The 15,896-nt window shown below is 38.3% G+C and overlaps 1 protein-coding gene across 22 annotated transcripts in view; it reads right to left on the bottom strand.

Annotated features, from left to right (window-relative positions):
* The window catches only part of DYM (dymeclin), a 400,594-nt gene that overhangs the window by 47,596 nt on the left and 337,102 nt on the right, over positions 1–15,896 (bottom strand). For 16 of the 22 annotated variants that reach the window (XM_055299796.2, XM_055232593.2, XM_055232653.2 and 13 more), the window contains one exon: positions 6,427–6,540. The exons of 3 other annotated variants lie outside the window; for them this stretch is intronic. In XM_055299796.2, the coding sequence (XP_055155771.1) occupies positions 6,427–6,540 (114 nt within the window). Of the gene's footprint in view, positions 1–2,211; positions 2,307–6,426; positions 6,541–15,896 lie in introns of all 22 variants that reach the window. 3 more of the 22 variants (XM_055232612.2, XM_063639615.1, XM_055299766.2) reach the window with 1 other exon arrangement.

The raw sequence follows: 15,896 nt of genomic DNA, 5'->3' as shown, positions 1-15,896 counted from the left end.
AGTCTTAACTGAGCTTCTTTATAATATTTTGGAATAAAAGCTGACCTTTTAAGAGTCTATGGAGAGCCGTTCTTCAAAGAATGCTTTCTTGAAGCAGCATTTTATGGTCAACAGGCCCATTGTTCGTTGGTATCCCTCTCTTTCTCATTTCCTCCCTCCCTCCCATTCAGCAAATATTAAAGTGCCCAGTATGTGCCAGGTACATTTCAGATACCCCAGTGAACAAAATATGAAGACCCCTGGCCTCCTGGAGCTTACATTATCTAGGAGGATAATAATAAATAATTATACAGTATGCTAGATGACAATGCTGCAGAAAAAGAAAACATACAGTAGGATTGGGGGACTGGGAGTGCAGAAATGTTAACTGGAAGGTCGGGCAGGCATGATGCCCGAGAGTAAGAGAGATTTCATTTGTTCACGAGAGTAAAGACTTGAAGGAGATGCAGGAATGAGGCCAGCGGATATCTGGAGCAGGGAGAGTGATCCAGGCAAGGCTCTAAGAGTGGAGAGGGCTGGTGTGTTTAGAGCAATTATCTAGTGCTGTGCTTCTCAAACTGGAGCAGGCATCAGTTCACACAGGGGCTGATGTTAAAGCACTGACTGCCCCAGCCCCACAGATTCTAATTCCATAGGTCTGGGGTAGGGCCCGAGAACCTCCATTCCTAGCAAGTTCTTAGGGGATGCTGATGCTGCTGTGAGGATCACACTTTGAAAAACAGTGATTTGATATTTATTTATTTATTTATTTTGAGATGGAGTCTCACTCTGTCCCCTAGGCTGGAGTGCAGTGGCACGATCTTGGTTTCATCACGTTGGTCAGGCTGGTCTCGAACTCCTGACCTTGTGATCTGCCCGCCTCCAGCTCCCAAAGTGATGGGATTACAGGTGTGAGCCACCATGCCCAGCCTTGATACATTATTTTTAAAACTCTCTGAGTTGCTAAATAATAGTGGATCATTAAATCAATTTAATGGGTCTGACTAGCAATTTAAAAAAAAGAAACAGAATAGGCAATGTCGGAGCCCATCACATTTAATGAAGGTAAGTACTGTTTTATGAAACTTTCATTTCAGTTGTATATAAATGTGTGAATTGTATCATGATGTAAAATGTATTTTTTGCTGGGGGTGGCAGTCTAAAGAGTTTGAAAGCCACTAATTACTTTATTGTACCATTAAATAATACAAGCCACATTAATACAGCAAAGAGAATTAGGGGAGTCCTATTGTTCCAGTTGGACACTAAGCTGAACTTGCCTTGGGCCTTCTCTTGTACTCACACACAGATTTCCCCATCTGGATTTCTCTTTCATCCCAGCTTTATGGAAACCTTACCATCCCTTTAAGACAGAGAAAGTCAAGTCCAGGTTTCTCTTAAACGTTCCCTGACTAGTTCTTCCCAGCAGTGTCTTCATTCCTTCTTCCAGAACTTAACTTCTACACCATTCATTTGACACGCAGCATAAAGTGCCCTGCTCTATTCAGCTCTGCAATGCAAGGGGGCGCCTTTCTCTCCTGAAAGGGCACCTCTGAGGGCAGAGGTGGTGTCTTACATACTTCTGTTTCCCCAACGTCCTAGCAATGTTGTGGTCAAAGTGGGGGTAAAATAACGAGCTGCAGTAGGAAGTAACAAACCACATTTGTAAGAGATTCTTTGCTTGTATATTATAGGTGATATTGGTGATGATGATGATGATGCAAATTAATGTAAAGGGACAGGTGGGTGCATACATCCTGAGAAGCAAATCTGGGGACAGAAGGAGAAGGGTGGTAGAAGGAGAAGGGCCAAATACAGGAAAACCAACTAGCAGGGAAAGCTTAGCGGTAAGAGACCCTTAGTCTTCCACCAGAGAGCCTGGGCTGAGGGGGCCTTGGGACAGCAAGCCATGGAGAAAAGCCTCACTCTTCACTGGGAATCCCTCCTTTAATGTTCTGCACTAATGCTGTGCAGTGAATAAGGAGAGTTGAAGGACCAAAGGAGAAATCAAGATTTTGGCTGAGAAGAAGGAGAGAAATAGGAATCCAGAGGCAGAGTGGAGAAGTTAATTTACCCCACGAATATGTATTGAATGAGATGGGTGTGCTGGGGGATGGTTTTTGCTGTAATAGAGAGACATATGTGGTGCCATAGAAATGTGGAGAAACCACCGAGTGTGCATGGGTGAATCAGAGTGGGCTTCATAGAAAGCGGGGAGCATGATCGGCTCACCTGACAGACAAGCCATGAAACTGTGAGAACCCAGAAGCTGCATGCACAAAGGCCTGGCATGCAAGGACTCTGTCCACCTGGCGATCGGCCAGCAGCTGACAGCGTCGGAGCACAGGATCCGTAGGAGGAAAAAGAACACAACTTAAGTCAGGAGCTAGGCCATGAAGTGCCTTGCGTGCTAGATCAGAGCAGGGTGTAAGGGCGGCAACAGGGATAAGGACACCTGGGGAGGAAGAAGGATGCGGAAGTGGAGACCCCAATTAGGAGTTTATAGCAATAGACTGTGGGGGAAATGTGGAGAAGCCACATGGGAGGGTGGCAATGTGCAGGGGAAGGAATGACATGAGAAATGAGAATTTCTAGGGTTTGGGATCTAACAGTACTTTTGTGTTACAGGGAGGATGCTGGCTATTCATATTTCCACAGGTAGAGATACACGAGGAGTGTGGATGTGTGGGGAGGCAGAAGAGAGTGACTGTGGACACATGGGGGTTGTTCCTGTGGGACCCCAAGGGGCCCTCCCAGTACGGCACTCAGGAATCTGCTCTGGGGATAGAGAACTGACAAAGAAACGAAAGATGCTTAGGGTGAGATAGGGAAGAGACCCCGAATAGGAGCAAGGGGAAAGGTTTTAAGCAAGTCAATATTAAGAAGCTGTGAAAAACCTCTTGAAATTTCAGTTAATATGATTTTTTATATTTTTCTTTATGCAACTAAAAACAACCATGAAAGTATTCTAAAAAGTGGATATAAAATAAAGGCTTTAAAAATCTTTTAGTGTGAAACTGGTAATTACTTTTAATTCCTATGACCTATCAAGTGTCTTGAGTAAATGAAAAGTTTGGTTAATGTCAACATGTTGTTCCATACTTTCTTATTTACACTAAAAGGTAAGTTATCTTCCCCCACATTTTCCCCTTGAAAAGCACTACCTAGTTTTCAAACACTAAACACGGTAAAATTCTTAATCCTCAAATGACATAGATAATTCACTAAACTGAAGAAAAGAGGGGACTTGAGAGCCCAACATAATAAAATCTGAGGTGGTAGTGGTATGAGAACACGCACGGATCTGGATGAATTCTGACCCATCACCATGACATTCAAATTGCTCCATAGTAAGCAAAATGCGAGCCAGGAACATGCCCTGTTGCGGATACAGACAGTGAGAGCTTTGAGCTGCGGCTTCTAAGTCGGCTCCCAGAGGACATACTAACTTTATTTATTTCCTTCCAAACCCTAAAGGAGAAATAAGCGACTCAGGATTTCAGAGCCTGTTCTTTAGGTCTCTGTTTAAGCAAGAGGCTCCGGAAAAAATAATTACCTGGTATTGCCTTTCCCAGACTTCACAGAATACCAGTAAAAAGAGAATGTTTAGAATGATATTAATGCTATTTACTCTGAACAGCCAAGTTGTTTAACTATATAGACAGATTTATCCAAAGAGTAGGTATTCCCACATAGGATATTACACAAATATTTTAGAAGGCTATGTCAAATAATATTTGATTGAAAAATATTTTATTTGGTTGGAAGTCAATTACTCTTCCATGGGCTTCCAGATCTTACTGTTTACTTGCCCAAAATTGGAAGAATACTACTTCTACAAAGTTGGCTTCAATTCTACAATGCAAGGGAAACGTCTAAAACTTTTGGCTCATCAGCTTCAGCTGATATTAGCTGGTGAATTTCTCATGAGTAAGGAGCACTGTGATCCTCTTAACAACCCAGAAGGTAGTAGTAAAGAATTCTGAGTTTCTAAGTGTTTAATTTATATATTTTAACAAACAACAAATCAATTAGTATATATTATTCCACATTTTCATAGAGGGCTTATTAAGACAGCATTTCCAATTTGAAACCAACTCTTTCACATCAATATCATGTATGAAACTATTATTACATACCCGACAATTATTTTATCAGTATATATTAGTAAACTACTCCAAAGACTATAATGTGCTGTCATGTAGTATAATGTAAACATTATTCAACACAGCTTGAATTTTCAATCGACTTTAGATACTGTGGTATTCTGTGAATTAAACTCCAGAGGTTTTAAGTGATTCATTTTATTATAAACATTCAATCCAAAAAGATGATTAAAATAATTGAGATAAGGCTTGATTGTAAGGATAAACAGCCTTTTATTTCTAGTAACATCTGTGGTAATAATATGCTATCATTTAAACCAACTAGGATGGCTCACCATCTGTGGGTAAATGTAATTTTAGCAAATGTAATCTTTTCTAGTACTGGTGATAGTCTTTTTTTTTTTTTTTTTTTTTTAACTGAATCATCCATCCTCTATCCTTTTGCAACCATGAAGTGAGATGGCAAGCTGAGGTCAGGAGTACAACTTCTTGCTATGTTCCAGAACCAAATTAACTGGCCCTCTTAAGAAATTTACCCATGACCTTGGTGGCCTCAGTAGGATCTTGCTCTAAATCAGAGTCAACTTGCCTGGGACCCACCATAGATCAATTATTTTCTCTATTTAGCCATAATTCTGAAAAACGAAAAGAGTTACATTTTTGTTTATATGTCACTGTCTCAAATATAAATGACATTTTATTTTTGAACATAGTATAATAAATGAACAAATATTTACATTCCAGCACTTAGCCTGCACACTGTAATTCATTTTGCTTTAAGGTAAGTATTACAGTGAACTACAAGATTAACCTTCCCCAGACTCCATTGCAGTGTCCTTTTTTGGCGGCCTCGATATTTCTACTTTGTTCTTGACTGAGCTTACACACCAAGATCCATCACTTCCTGGGAGTAGCCACTTTAATCTTCATGGATTTTTTTGTACTGGTTCACATGGTACAGTTTACATAAATTTGAAATAGTTCAAAAAAATCCCACAAAAATACCCCCAAACCAACCAACAAACCAAGGTCTTATTTTATGTAAAAATGGAAACAATATGAATTCTCTATATTTAAAAAAATTATCTGGAATAGGAACACATCCAAGCTGGAGGGCCCAGTGAACTGTAACCTGTTTTTATGCTATTACCACATGGTGGTGCCACTTTGGCTGATAAACAGAACATTTGCCATCTTTGCTCAGTACCGTGTGAGTCTCACTGTTGTTTATGTACAGTGGAACTTCAGTAAGTGATTATGATGACTAACGTGCTGTTATTTTACAAACTCTGTTATTATAATTGAAAATATTTTTATATCCTACAACAATCTCTCTCAAGCATTCATTAAGCGGTGGTTCTAGTGATAGTGCTGAAAAATACAACCCCCAAAAACAGTAACACTGGAACAGACGTGAGTTGTGACAAAACACTATGAAGGCCAAATATCCACTATGACTCCCTATGTTGGTAATTTAGGTGAAAGCACTCTAAAAAATTAGAGCTAATGAAGAAAAAACTAAAAAGAACAGTAAAGTAAAAGTAAGCTGCAATGCTGTACATTCATGCATTCCCCAAAGGATCTTCTTTACATCTTTTTCTTATGGGATAATTAGTCTTGAAGTATGAGTTTTATATTGTGAGACTGCTTCAGGAATACATCTATCAAACAGATGTAAATGCCTTCTTCAAATACAGCATTTCCCCCACCTTCTCCACGAAGTGCATCTCTTTCCACTACTACATCCCAGGCACACAGTAAACAGTGCAGCAATTATGAACGTGGGCTCTGGAGCTAGACTTCCTGGTTTTTAATCTCCAGGCTCCATCATTTTCCAGTTGTATGGCTTTGGCTAAGTTTCTTAACCTCACTGTACATCAGTTTCCTCATCTGAAAAATTAGGATGATACCACTACCCACCTGAAAGGGCTGTGGTAGGGACTGAATGAGCTTGATATAACACATTTAGAATGTGTGGCACCGAGTCACACCATGGAAATATTAGCTACTGTTGTGATCATCTTCATCACCACCTTCCCATCAACTCTTGATGATACTTTTAAGGCCGAATTTGTTTCACTGGGTTAAAAAAATAAGGTGTCCTTTTATTAATAGTATATGAATTATAGTACATGCCATGGTTACTTGTAGGATATGCAGTGGCATGAAAGTATTAATGCTTCTTTTGAAAAGCTGTCAGAAACCTTTGTCACAGTTCTGAGGAGTCCTTCTAGTCTATGTACTGGGTAAGCAGCATGATTCTGGATAGGGTCTGCTAAGACACTAACATTTACATCAAGGACACGGCAGTGTCAAGTGGACATTTCTTTAGCCTTCTTACCTTCAGTCTGTCTTTGGGCAGCGCAACGATGCCTTGCTTAATAATTTCCAGGACCCGTTCCACTGACAGCTCAGCTCCAGCTTGCAGCAACCTTGAGCTAAAGAAGGTGATCACCTGTAATGTAAAGTGTTATTTTTTAAACAAGAAGAGGTATGAAATGTATTTTTAGTAGCCGCCTTTCTTACATGGTAGTCAAACTATAATGATTCCATTCCTACAGTGACCTGGTTTTTAATTCACTAGCCCTCCTAAACGCAGTTTGCTCTCCATTGGGTTTGATAGCCGAATCAGAGGCAACCCCTCAATATCCAGGGCTGATTATTCATTCTGTGAATTAAATAGCCTCCTGAATTCTACTCTTTCTTGTGCTGCCTGACCTTGCATTTGTATTTCATTTATAGAGCAGTATCCAACAGAAAGTGGGGAGAGAAGGCTAAACTCTAAAGCCTACCACTTTTGAAGCTTAATATTAGCTCTCTCTCTCTCTCTCTCTCAAAACGGCTTAACAGGAAAGAATTTGAAACTAATGGCTAAAATGATGTTTTGCAAATTATCTATGAATTTAGCCACATTTCCCTTATCATGATCACTAGGGATAACAAATAACAACCTATAATTCCTTTTGCTTCATATTATAGCACAACCCAAAGTATGCAGCAAGATATTAACACAGTAGCATTCTGCAAATACACGGTCCCTAAATATTTGTCACTAAAAAATGAAAACATCATTTTTCAGCAAATTATTTTTAAAACCACAATGTTCATAAATCAAGAAGACTGCAGATCCCTTTTAAATTCAAGAGAATAACATTTAGGTGTTTATAGTCAGACATGCAAAAATATAAAAAAATCATTGTGTTTTTGTAAAGTTGAGCATTACCTTTTATGTCTTCTATTTTATAGGTAAAATATATTAAGTTACAAACAATCCTTCACAAATGATTTTATGCATTTTCTTTCAGAATTACTCTCCTAAATGCTAATTGTTTAAGAGTACAGTAACTTTTCTCTTACCTATTCTAGTGGAAAGTACACTATATTACACAAATGCTACTAAATGCATTTGTTCTGGAAGGGAAAGAGACTTAGCTGGCGCCACAGCCATTAACAAGCATGTGCCTCACAATTCTGTGGCAATGAGTGAGAACAAAGGCAGCTCATGGCTGGTGACACTGCTTGTGATTCTAGATAAACCATTTCTTTATCTCAAGCAGTTTGCTGGCACCACCAGCTACTTTGCAAGTTGCTTATTTTGTCCACAAGTTGGTTTTTCGGTATGTTCCTGTGGGCCTCATTCTTCCCCATGTCGGATTTTAAGTTCTTTTTGCGTTTCTGGGATTAATATTTTGTTCAGAGTTTAGACAAAGCAGGTCCAAAAATTGATTTTTATAATATAGTGAATAAATATTTGAAGAAAGACACAACACAGATAGCAAAACATATTGTAATAGATTAAAATCCTATTTTAAAAATATGCAACAATGAATACACAAAATAAATGCTTTCCTTTTGTGTAAATATCTTCACAGGTTGTAAACTGGGCATAGTTTTTCTGAGAAAATAATTGGTTAACCATAGGAAATGCCAATTTTGTTGGTAAAAAAATGGTTTAATGTTAGAAATTTCATATGGGTCAACCTAACACCTATGCATAGTATATTCTTTGACCAAAAAAATACTTAAAAAGTAGGAGCATATCTGTTAAAAACACATTCTAAAAAATAAAAAAATGATAAAAAGTAGACAGATGTTACATATGCTTGAGGCTTACTGAATTTTTTTTTCTTTCTAATGTGCTGAAAGCTGATATTTCACTACTGGATTTTTGTTTTGTTTACAGCAGTAGATCATATAGACAAGGAGTAGTTCTCAAGCACGGCTGATCATCAGAAGTAGCTGAGAAGCCTTGTGAAATTCTGATCCCAGGGCCTGGTCAAGGACCTTCTATTATACATCAGGCTCTCCAGGTGATTTTGATGATCAGCCAGAATCTAGACCAGAGGTTTCCAAACTTTTCAGGTTGTATACATCTACAAGTAAAAAAATGAGGATGTGCTTGCAATATATATTCTAGTTCTTTATAAATCATGCAATATACTATAGCACTAATGTTTTACATATTATAACATGTTCATAAAATAAATTTAAAAGAATGAGATAAAGATAAAATGAATTAGATTAAAAAAACCAATGATACAAAACACGTTTTTTGTACTCATTAAAATGTCATTGAAAATAATCTGGGTAATTACAGATTACTAATCACAGCAATTTCACATGACCATCAGCAAGCGCAGTATTCACCCACGGTAAGATGCATCGTTTATTACAGTGAATATTAAATCCATAGTGCCAACAGTCTTCCTGATAACTTTTATGGATCCACTTTCTGTGAGATTAGACTGGTTCATCAGTGTTTTTCCCTTGTAATGTGGCACTTGTTCCAGGAGGAGGGGGATGTCAGCTCTGCCATTATCTTTTGTCATATGTGCTTATATTTTTCTATCACCTTCAGTATGTGGGGAAACACGCTATTTCGTGAGGGTTTAACTAAATCTAGATACTGTAACCAGGAACACGTATACTACACTAAGCTTTACGTGAATGAACAGGTGAGTGCATGTATGCCAAACCCTAAAAGTTAAGGAACTCCTATCTCCTCTCTCGGGATATCTGGAGTACTGAGGCTGACACAGACCCTGGAAGGTTGTAAAGACCAATACTATTAGTAAAACTAAATCTCCTTATTTTTAGATGAATAAATAACGGCTCTAATATTTTCTTTCCATGCTTCTACGGATGAACTGTTAGTACAATCTCTGGGGCATGTGCAGCCATCCGCTTTGATAATAACTAATCGAGATAACAAAACGCACATAATCAGAGTTAAAGGGAACTCACAGTATTCACTTACTACTCAAAGACATGGCAAACCAACAAAAGGGAGCGTACTTATGTGTCACACCACCAAGAACAAAGTAATGCAATGACAGTTTTGCTTTGTTGACTCTGTGGCCTATACTGGCTTTCCTCTAAGCCACAAGGAATTTCCATTTCCAGGGAGAGCTACAGAGTAGGCATGAGGTTGGGTTTCTAACTAAATTCCTTTTTCAAACTGGTTCTCATTTGTATGTTTTAAAGCTGACATTCCCATGTTTTTGCATTAAAACACACACGGATTTTAGAAAATGATAAAAGAACCACTTGCAGAGGGGAAGTATAATTTATGTATCAAAACCGAAGGAAACAAATCTATCCTGAATGTTTATCATGAACTGTGTGCTGTACATATACTATTTATTTAATTCTCACAACAATCCCATGAGGCTGATAAAAATCTCTGTCCTACAGAACCATAAAAAGGATCAGAGAGACAAACTAGACTGGGGTGACCCAGGCAAGTGGGAGGAGTAGGACTCTAGCTCAGGTATTTCTTCTTACTTTATCATGTCTCCGGCAATTCCTACAAAGCAAAATGGAGCACTAGCTTAGTTTTTCAAATAGGAGATATCTAAATGAAAGGTGTAAGTTGTTTAGCCAAACCTTTCAGATGTTGTCTGACTGCAACACCAGCGAAGAACGTGAAACAATTCAAAGATAAGAGCTTCTATTTCCTACTCCCAGGTTATAATTTTGCATATAATAGTACTTTTAGTGATGATGACTACAACAGATGTGTGGCTTTTATCAATTTGTATAGCAACCATTAAAACCGTTAAAATAGATGAACTTTTATTCCTGTGAAAATCTCTGCATGAGACACAGCCAATAACAGAAAAACTTTAAGTAAACCTTTAGTGAAAGTGGGGATGAATGCTTTGTCAGTGTAATTCAAAGACAACCTTTCAAAGGAAGGTACTTTTCCACAGCGCATGTTTTACAACCCTCCTCTACCTACCATATTTGGCTATAACTCATGAAATCCAAGAACAGCATATTACCTTCCATTATGCTATTAGCTTTGAACAGTGATTGCCCAATGTCATATACTGATTAATCAGTTGTATACTTTGAGTAATGTCAAATCACATTTAACCACCGGTCATGAAACAAGTGAATGATTATTATTAATAGATCACAGATTAATAGAAATGAGAAGCTTTTGTGGAGTAGAGGAGGACAAAAAGGAGCTAGTATGTGCTCGTCAGGCAAACATGCTTGCTAAAAATGGCCACTCTCCTAAGAGGTAGAAGCAGACAGCTAAGTTTTATTTTATTTTTATTTTTTAAGACAACAATAAACATGTAAAATACATATATATTTCCTCATTGACTTGTTGAGTTTCCCCTCAAGTTACTGTATTTTAATCAATACATATATTGACAATCCATTCAGCAGAGGAGCTCTCCCGAGGATTTACCAGGGAAATAAATAGATGATACCATTTTCTCTCTTGAAGAAAGACACAGTATAATTTGTGAGGTAAGACAGATCAAATCAGAAAAGACATCGTGGTAAAGTGGATAATAAGCTACTCAAAGAAGGCTTAGATTTGAGTCCTGCCTCTGATACTAGCAATGTGACTTGTAAAACACTCAACATCTATATGTAGCATGATGCAGTGGTTTAGAGAACTTACCTGGTGTCGGACTGCTTGGGTTTAAATCCCACCTCTCCTTATAATATCTTCAAAGTGACAAAGTTGCAGCATCTACTGCATAGGAACCAATAATGATAATGTGGCAACTTTGTCATTTTGTAAATGAGGGTACTGATATATACCTAATAACAGCAAGAGCTAACGTTCTGTGAGCACTTACCATGTGCAAAGCACTTTGCGCTGTGCAGACATTAACTTATTTAAGGCTGTAAATTTCTCTCTGAGCTTTTGCTGGGTCCCACAAATTTTGACATGTTACATTTTCATTTTTGCTCACTTTAAATTTGTTCTATTTCCCTTGTAAACTTCTTTTTGACACATGGGTGTACTGTTCAATTTCCAAGTATTCAGAGATTTTCCAGATATCTTTCTTACTGATTTCTATTCAATAGTTCAATTTCACTGTGGTCAAAGATTATACTCTAGGTGATCTTATGTCATTTAAATTTGCTGAGGTTTGTTTTACGGCCCCATACATGGTCTCTCTTAGAGAATGGTTCACGTGCACTGATGTTGTTGGGTGGTATATTTTATAAATGTCAACTCATCAAGTTGGTGGTTAGTATTGTTTGGGTCTTCTATATCATCACAAATTTTCTGTTTATTTGTTGTATCAATTACTGAGAAAGAAGTGTTGACTTCTCCAATTATGGGTTTGTTTGTGTCTTCTTGCCATTCTATCAGTTTTTATTTCATGCATTTTGGAGCTCTGTTGTGTACACATTTATGGTTGTTATGTCTCCTTGGTGAATTGACTTCTTTATCATTACATGGAGTCCCTCTTTATCCCTGGTAATGCTCCCTGTGTTGAAGTCTACTTTATCTGCTATTAATATAGTCATCCTGCCCTTTTTTTTTAAATTAATGCTTACGTAGTAAAACTTCTTTCATCCTTTTGCTTTTAACCAATCTATTTCTTTATGTTTAAGGTGGGTTTCTTATAGATAGCACATAGTTAGGTCTTGCTTTTTATCCAATCTGAAAATTTCTGTCTTTTAATTGGGGCATCAGGATTATTTGCATTTGATTTAATTATTGGCATGGATGGATTTAAATACATGGATGGATTTAAATACATGGATGGATTTTTGTTGTTGTTGTTCCACTATTTTTTTGTTGTTGTTCCACTATTATTTATTCTGCTTTTCCTGCCTGCCTTTGGACTGGGTATAATTTTACAATTTCTATCTTATCTCCATCTTTGGCTTACTACTTATATTTCTATTTCCATTTTTTTTTAGTGGTTGCCCTAGAGTTTATACTATACACTTTAAATTATCACAGTCTACCTTCAAATAATATTATACTACTTGACATTGTGAAGAACTGTGGAAAGTGAAATGGTACCCTGGTTAACAAGTTATCCAGTCCATAGTTCATGGGTCCAGGAAGAAGAGAAATTTCTGGGTCAGAGACAGAGGGAAGTTTGTTAGTCACAGCAACAGCAGTGATCAGAGCATCTGCATTACCACACTGGCTCCCCAAGCCCCAGTTTGCTCAGGGTGATGTGACAAGGGTCAGACAACACCTGCACATGCAGTAAATTATATTAAAGGACAGAATCCTGAGCTTACGGAACCCGAATCTCTTAGAATGGTCAGTAACCATGCCTATCTTACTCCAGAAGGAGATACAAACATCTTTGAAAAGATAATCTAGAGCAAAGGTCAGTGCCTTTGCTCACAAGATGAAATCTCTGGAAAATTATCTCCCAACACACATATGTGCCAACTTCCAATTCTTTCCTCTCATCCTTTGTGCTACTGCTGACACACATCTTACTTTTACATGTTATAAACCCCATAATACATTGTTACTATTTTTTATTTTAGACAAAATGGGTTGGCAACCTATAGCCTGTGGGCCAAATCTGGCCTGTTGTCTGTTTTTGTAAATAAAGTTTTAATGGAACATAGCCATACCCACTTGTTTACACATAGTCTATGACTGCCATTGAATTACAATGGTTGAGTAGAATAGTTGTGACAGGGACTATGCGGCCTGTGAAGACTAAAATATTTACAATCTGATCACTTACAGAAAAAGTTTGAGGACCTCTTCTTCCGACAGTCAATTATTTTATACAGTGAATCAATGTAAGAAAAAGCTTTTTATGTTTACCTTTATTTTTGCTATTTTTGGAGCTCTGAATTTCTTTTTGTAGATCCAAGTTTCTGTCAGATATGATAGTTCTTCTGTTTGAATAACTTCCATTAACTAGTCTACAGTACACACTAGCAATAAGTTCTCTCAGTTTTGTTTGAAATGTCATTATTTTGTATTCAGTTTTTAAAGACATTTTTAGGGGTAAGATTTTTTTTTTTCATTTTAGCATTATAAAGACGTCACTTCATTATCTGACTTGCCTAGGTTCTGTCAAGTAAACTGCTGTTACTATCTTTGTTCCTCTGTATATGTTTCTTTTTTCTCTGGCTGAATTCAAGACTGTGTTTTTTCTTTTATCTTTGATTTTCAGATGTTTAAATATAATGCCTTTTAAAAAAATGGATTTATCCTGATTGGGGTTCTCTGGGCTTCTTGGATCTGTGGTTTGATGTCAGTATTTTTGGAAAATTCTCAGCTATTATCTCTTCAAATATTTCTTCTGACCTGTTCTTTCTCTCTTCTCCTTCTGAGACTCCAATGACATGTATATTGAATCATCTGATATCGTCCTATAGCTCTTGGATGCTAGGTTCTCATTTTTCACGTTTTTCTCATTGTTTTTATTTGCATAATTTCTACTGACCTATCTTCAAGATCACAGATGTTTTTCACAAGCCCACTAATGAGCCAGTCATGGCAATTCTTTGTCTGTCATATGTTTTTTACTTCTAGCATTCCCATTTTATTTTTTCTTACAGTTCCCATCTCTCTCTGGAACTGTTTATATATGTTGTCACCTTTTCCCCTAGGACAAAGATTGGTATATGTCTTCTATAAAGAACCAGGTAGTAAATATTTTAAGTTTTGTGGGTCCCAATATAGTTTCTGTAACTTCTTCTTCTTCTTTTTTTTTTTAAACAACCCTTTAAAAATGTAAAAAACATACTTATTTCACAGGCCGTACAAAGACAAGCTGTGGGCTGCATTTGCCCTATGGGTCCTACTTAGGTGACCTTCACACCAGATCTTTGAAACTGATAAATCATAATTACAGTCCCAGTCTGACAGTTCCAACATCCGAGTCATCACTGAGTCTGGGTCTGTTGTCTGTTGACAACATTATATTTTTCTTGCCTTTTTATGTCTCATAATGCTTGGCTGAATGTTAGACATCATGTGTAGAACTGTAGAGACTGACAAATACTATTTATGATAAATTAGGGCACATCTCTTCTTAGGGCAGGCTTGGAGGTTGAGCTGATTCACTCAGAAGGTGTGCTAAATTTGAGTTTTGCTGTTGCTGTGGCTACCTTCAGTGTACCACATCCTCTAATGATGTCTTCTGCTTTGCTGGGATCTGAAGTGCCACAGGTTTTTCAACGTTCATGCTCCACTTTCTGCTTTCAGTGAGCTCTGCATACCTGGGTCCCAGAGCAGGGTCTGTATCCATGCCCTTGATCTTTCCCAGCAGTAGATGCTGCTGTTTGTTACTCAGTACTTGCTAGGCTGGTGGCAGAAGATAGGGGATTCTCTACCTGCTGTCCTAAGACCTCAGTCTTAAATGGGGCTTTCTATGCCTGGGCCTAGGGCATAAGGCTTTCTTAGCTTTCTCTTCCCTTTCTTCCGATGGCAGCCAGCCTTTGCCCTGTATCTGTGATGAGTTGTTGGTAGGATACCTCTAACGGTACTCTTATAGAATCCTGGGGCTGGGACAGTTTCCTGCTCTTTACCCAGAAGTGGAGAGTTTTTTGTTTTATCTTTTACATGCAATAATGGGTCTCTACCTATGCCCTGAGGGCAACAAGGTTTGGTGCCCGCCTCTGCACCCCCTCCCCTCCCCTCCTCACCCCCTAACCCCCGCCGGCAATCTAAGGCTTTTGCACCATATGAAAGAAAGGTCTGGCAGGGGAATGATGCTACGCATTTTTCTATAGGTACATCACCTTGGGAGGCTCTCTCTGGCTTCCTGCTGTGCCCCTAGTCTCAGTGGGAAACAGCCTGTGAGTGCAAATGCCTCTAGTGCTTGGGTCTCCTGGGTGTTCTGTAATGTCACGCTAGTCCACACTCAACCTTTAGCAAGTTATTAAAATTGCATCTGATTTCTTTTTACCCACTTGTATGGTGGCTGCCTAGTCCTGTGATCTGCCACAGGTGATCCAGTCCTGGTGTCTCACCTCAACTTGAGGGGTGGGTGGGCTGATGATCCCTCCTTGGGATCTAGGCTACTTGGTTGCCCTGTGACCTCGGCTCATTGATAGGTTCAAGAAAAGTTATGATTTTGTAGTGTACCTCTTTCTCTTTGTTAGGGTAGAACTCTTCCTAGCTTTCTATATCCTAGGCTGAAACTCTAGGGAATTTATTTTTTAGTAGTAAATTTACTGAGGTACAACTTCATACAATAAAATAAACCTACTCATTTTAATGGTACAGTTCAACCAGTTTTGACAAATATGCATACCCTGTAACCATCTGCCCCTCATTATCACAGAATGTTCACTCCACCTTCCCACCCAGTTCCCCATCACTCTGTCCCACCCACTATTCTCTGTGCCTAGAGTGCTCTGTCCCCAGATAGCTGCATAGCTCATTCTCTACCTGCTTCAAGTTTTAGCTCAAACTCACCTTCTAAGAGGCTTCCCTGATCACATTCTTTTGATCTTCAATCTCCTACCCATATTCTAATGAGCTCTCATTATTCTCCTTTCTTATTCTTTTTTTTTTTCCTTAAGCAACTGGGTAGATAGTGATGTCATATACTGGGA

Source organism: Symphalangus syndactylus, chromosome 1 (genome assembly GCF_028878055.3).
Source record: "Symphalangus syndactylus isolate Jambi chromosome 1, NHGRI_mSymSyn1-v2.1_pri, whole genome shotgun sequence".
Lineage (NCBI taxonomy): Eukaryota > Metazoa > Chordata > Mammalia > Primates > Hylobatidae > Symphalangus > Symphalangus syndactylus.
The sequence above is the reverse complement of the archived record's forward strand: the minus strand, read 5'-3'. Positions and strand labels throughout refer to the sequence as shown.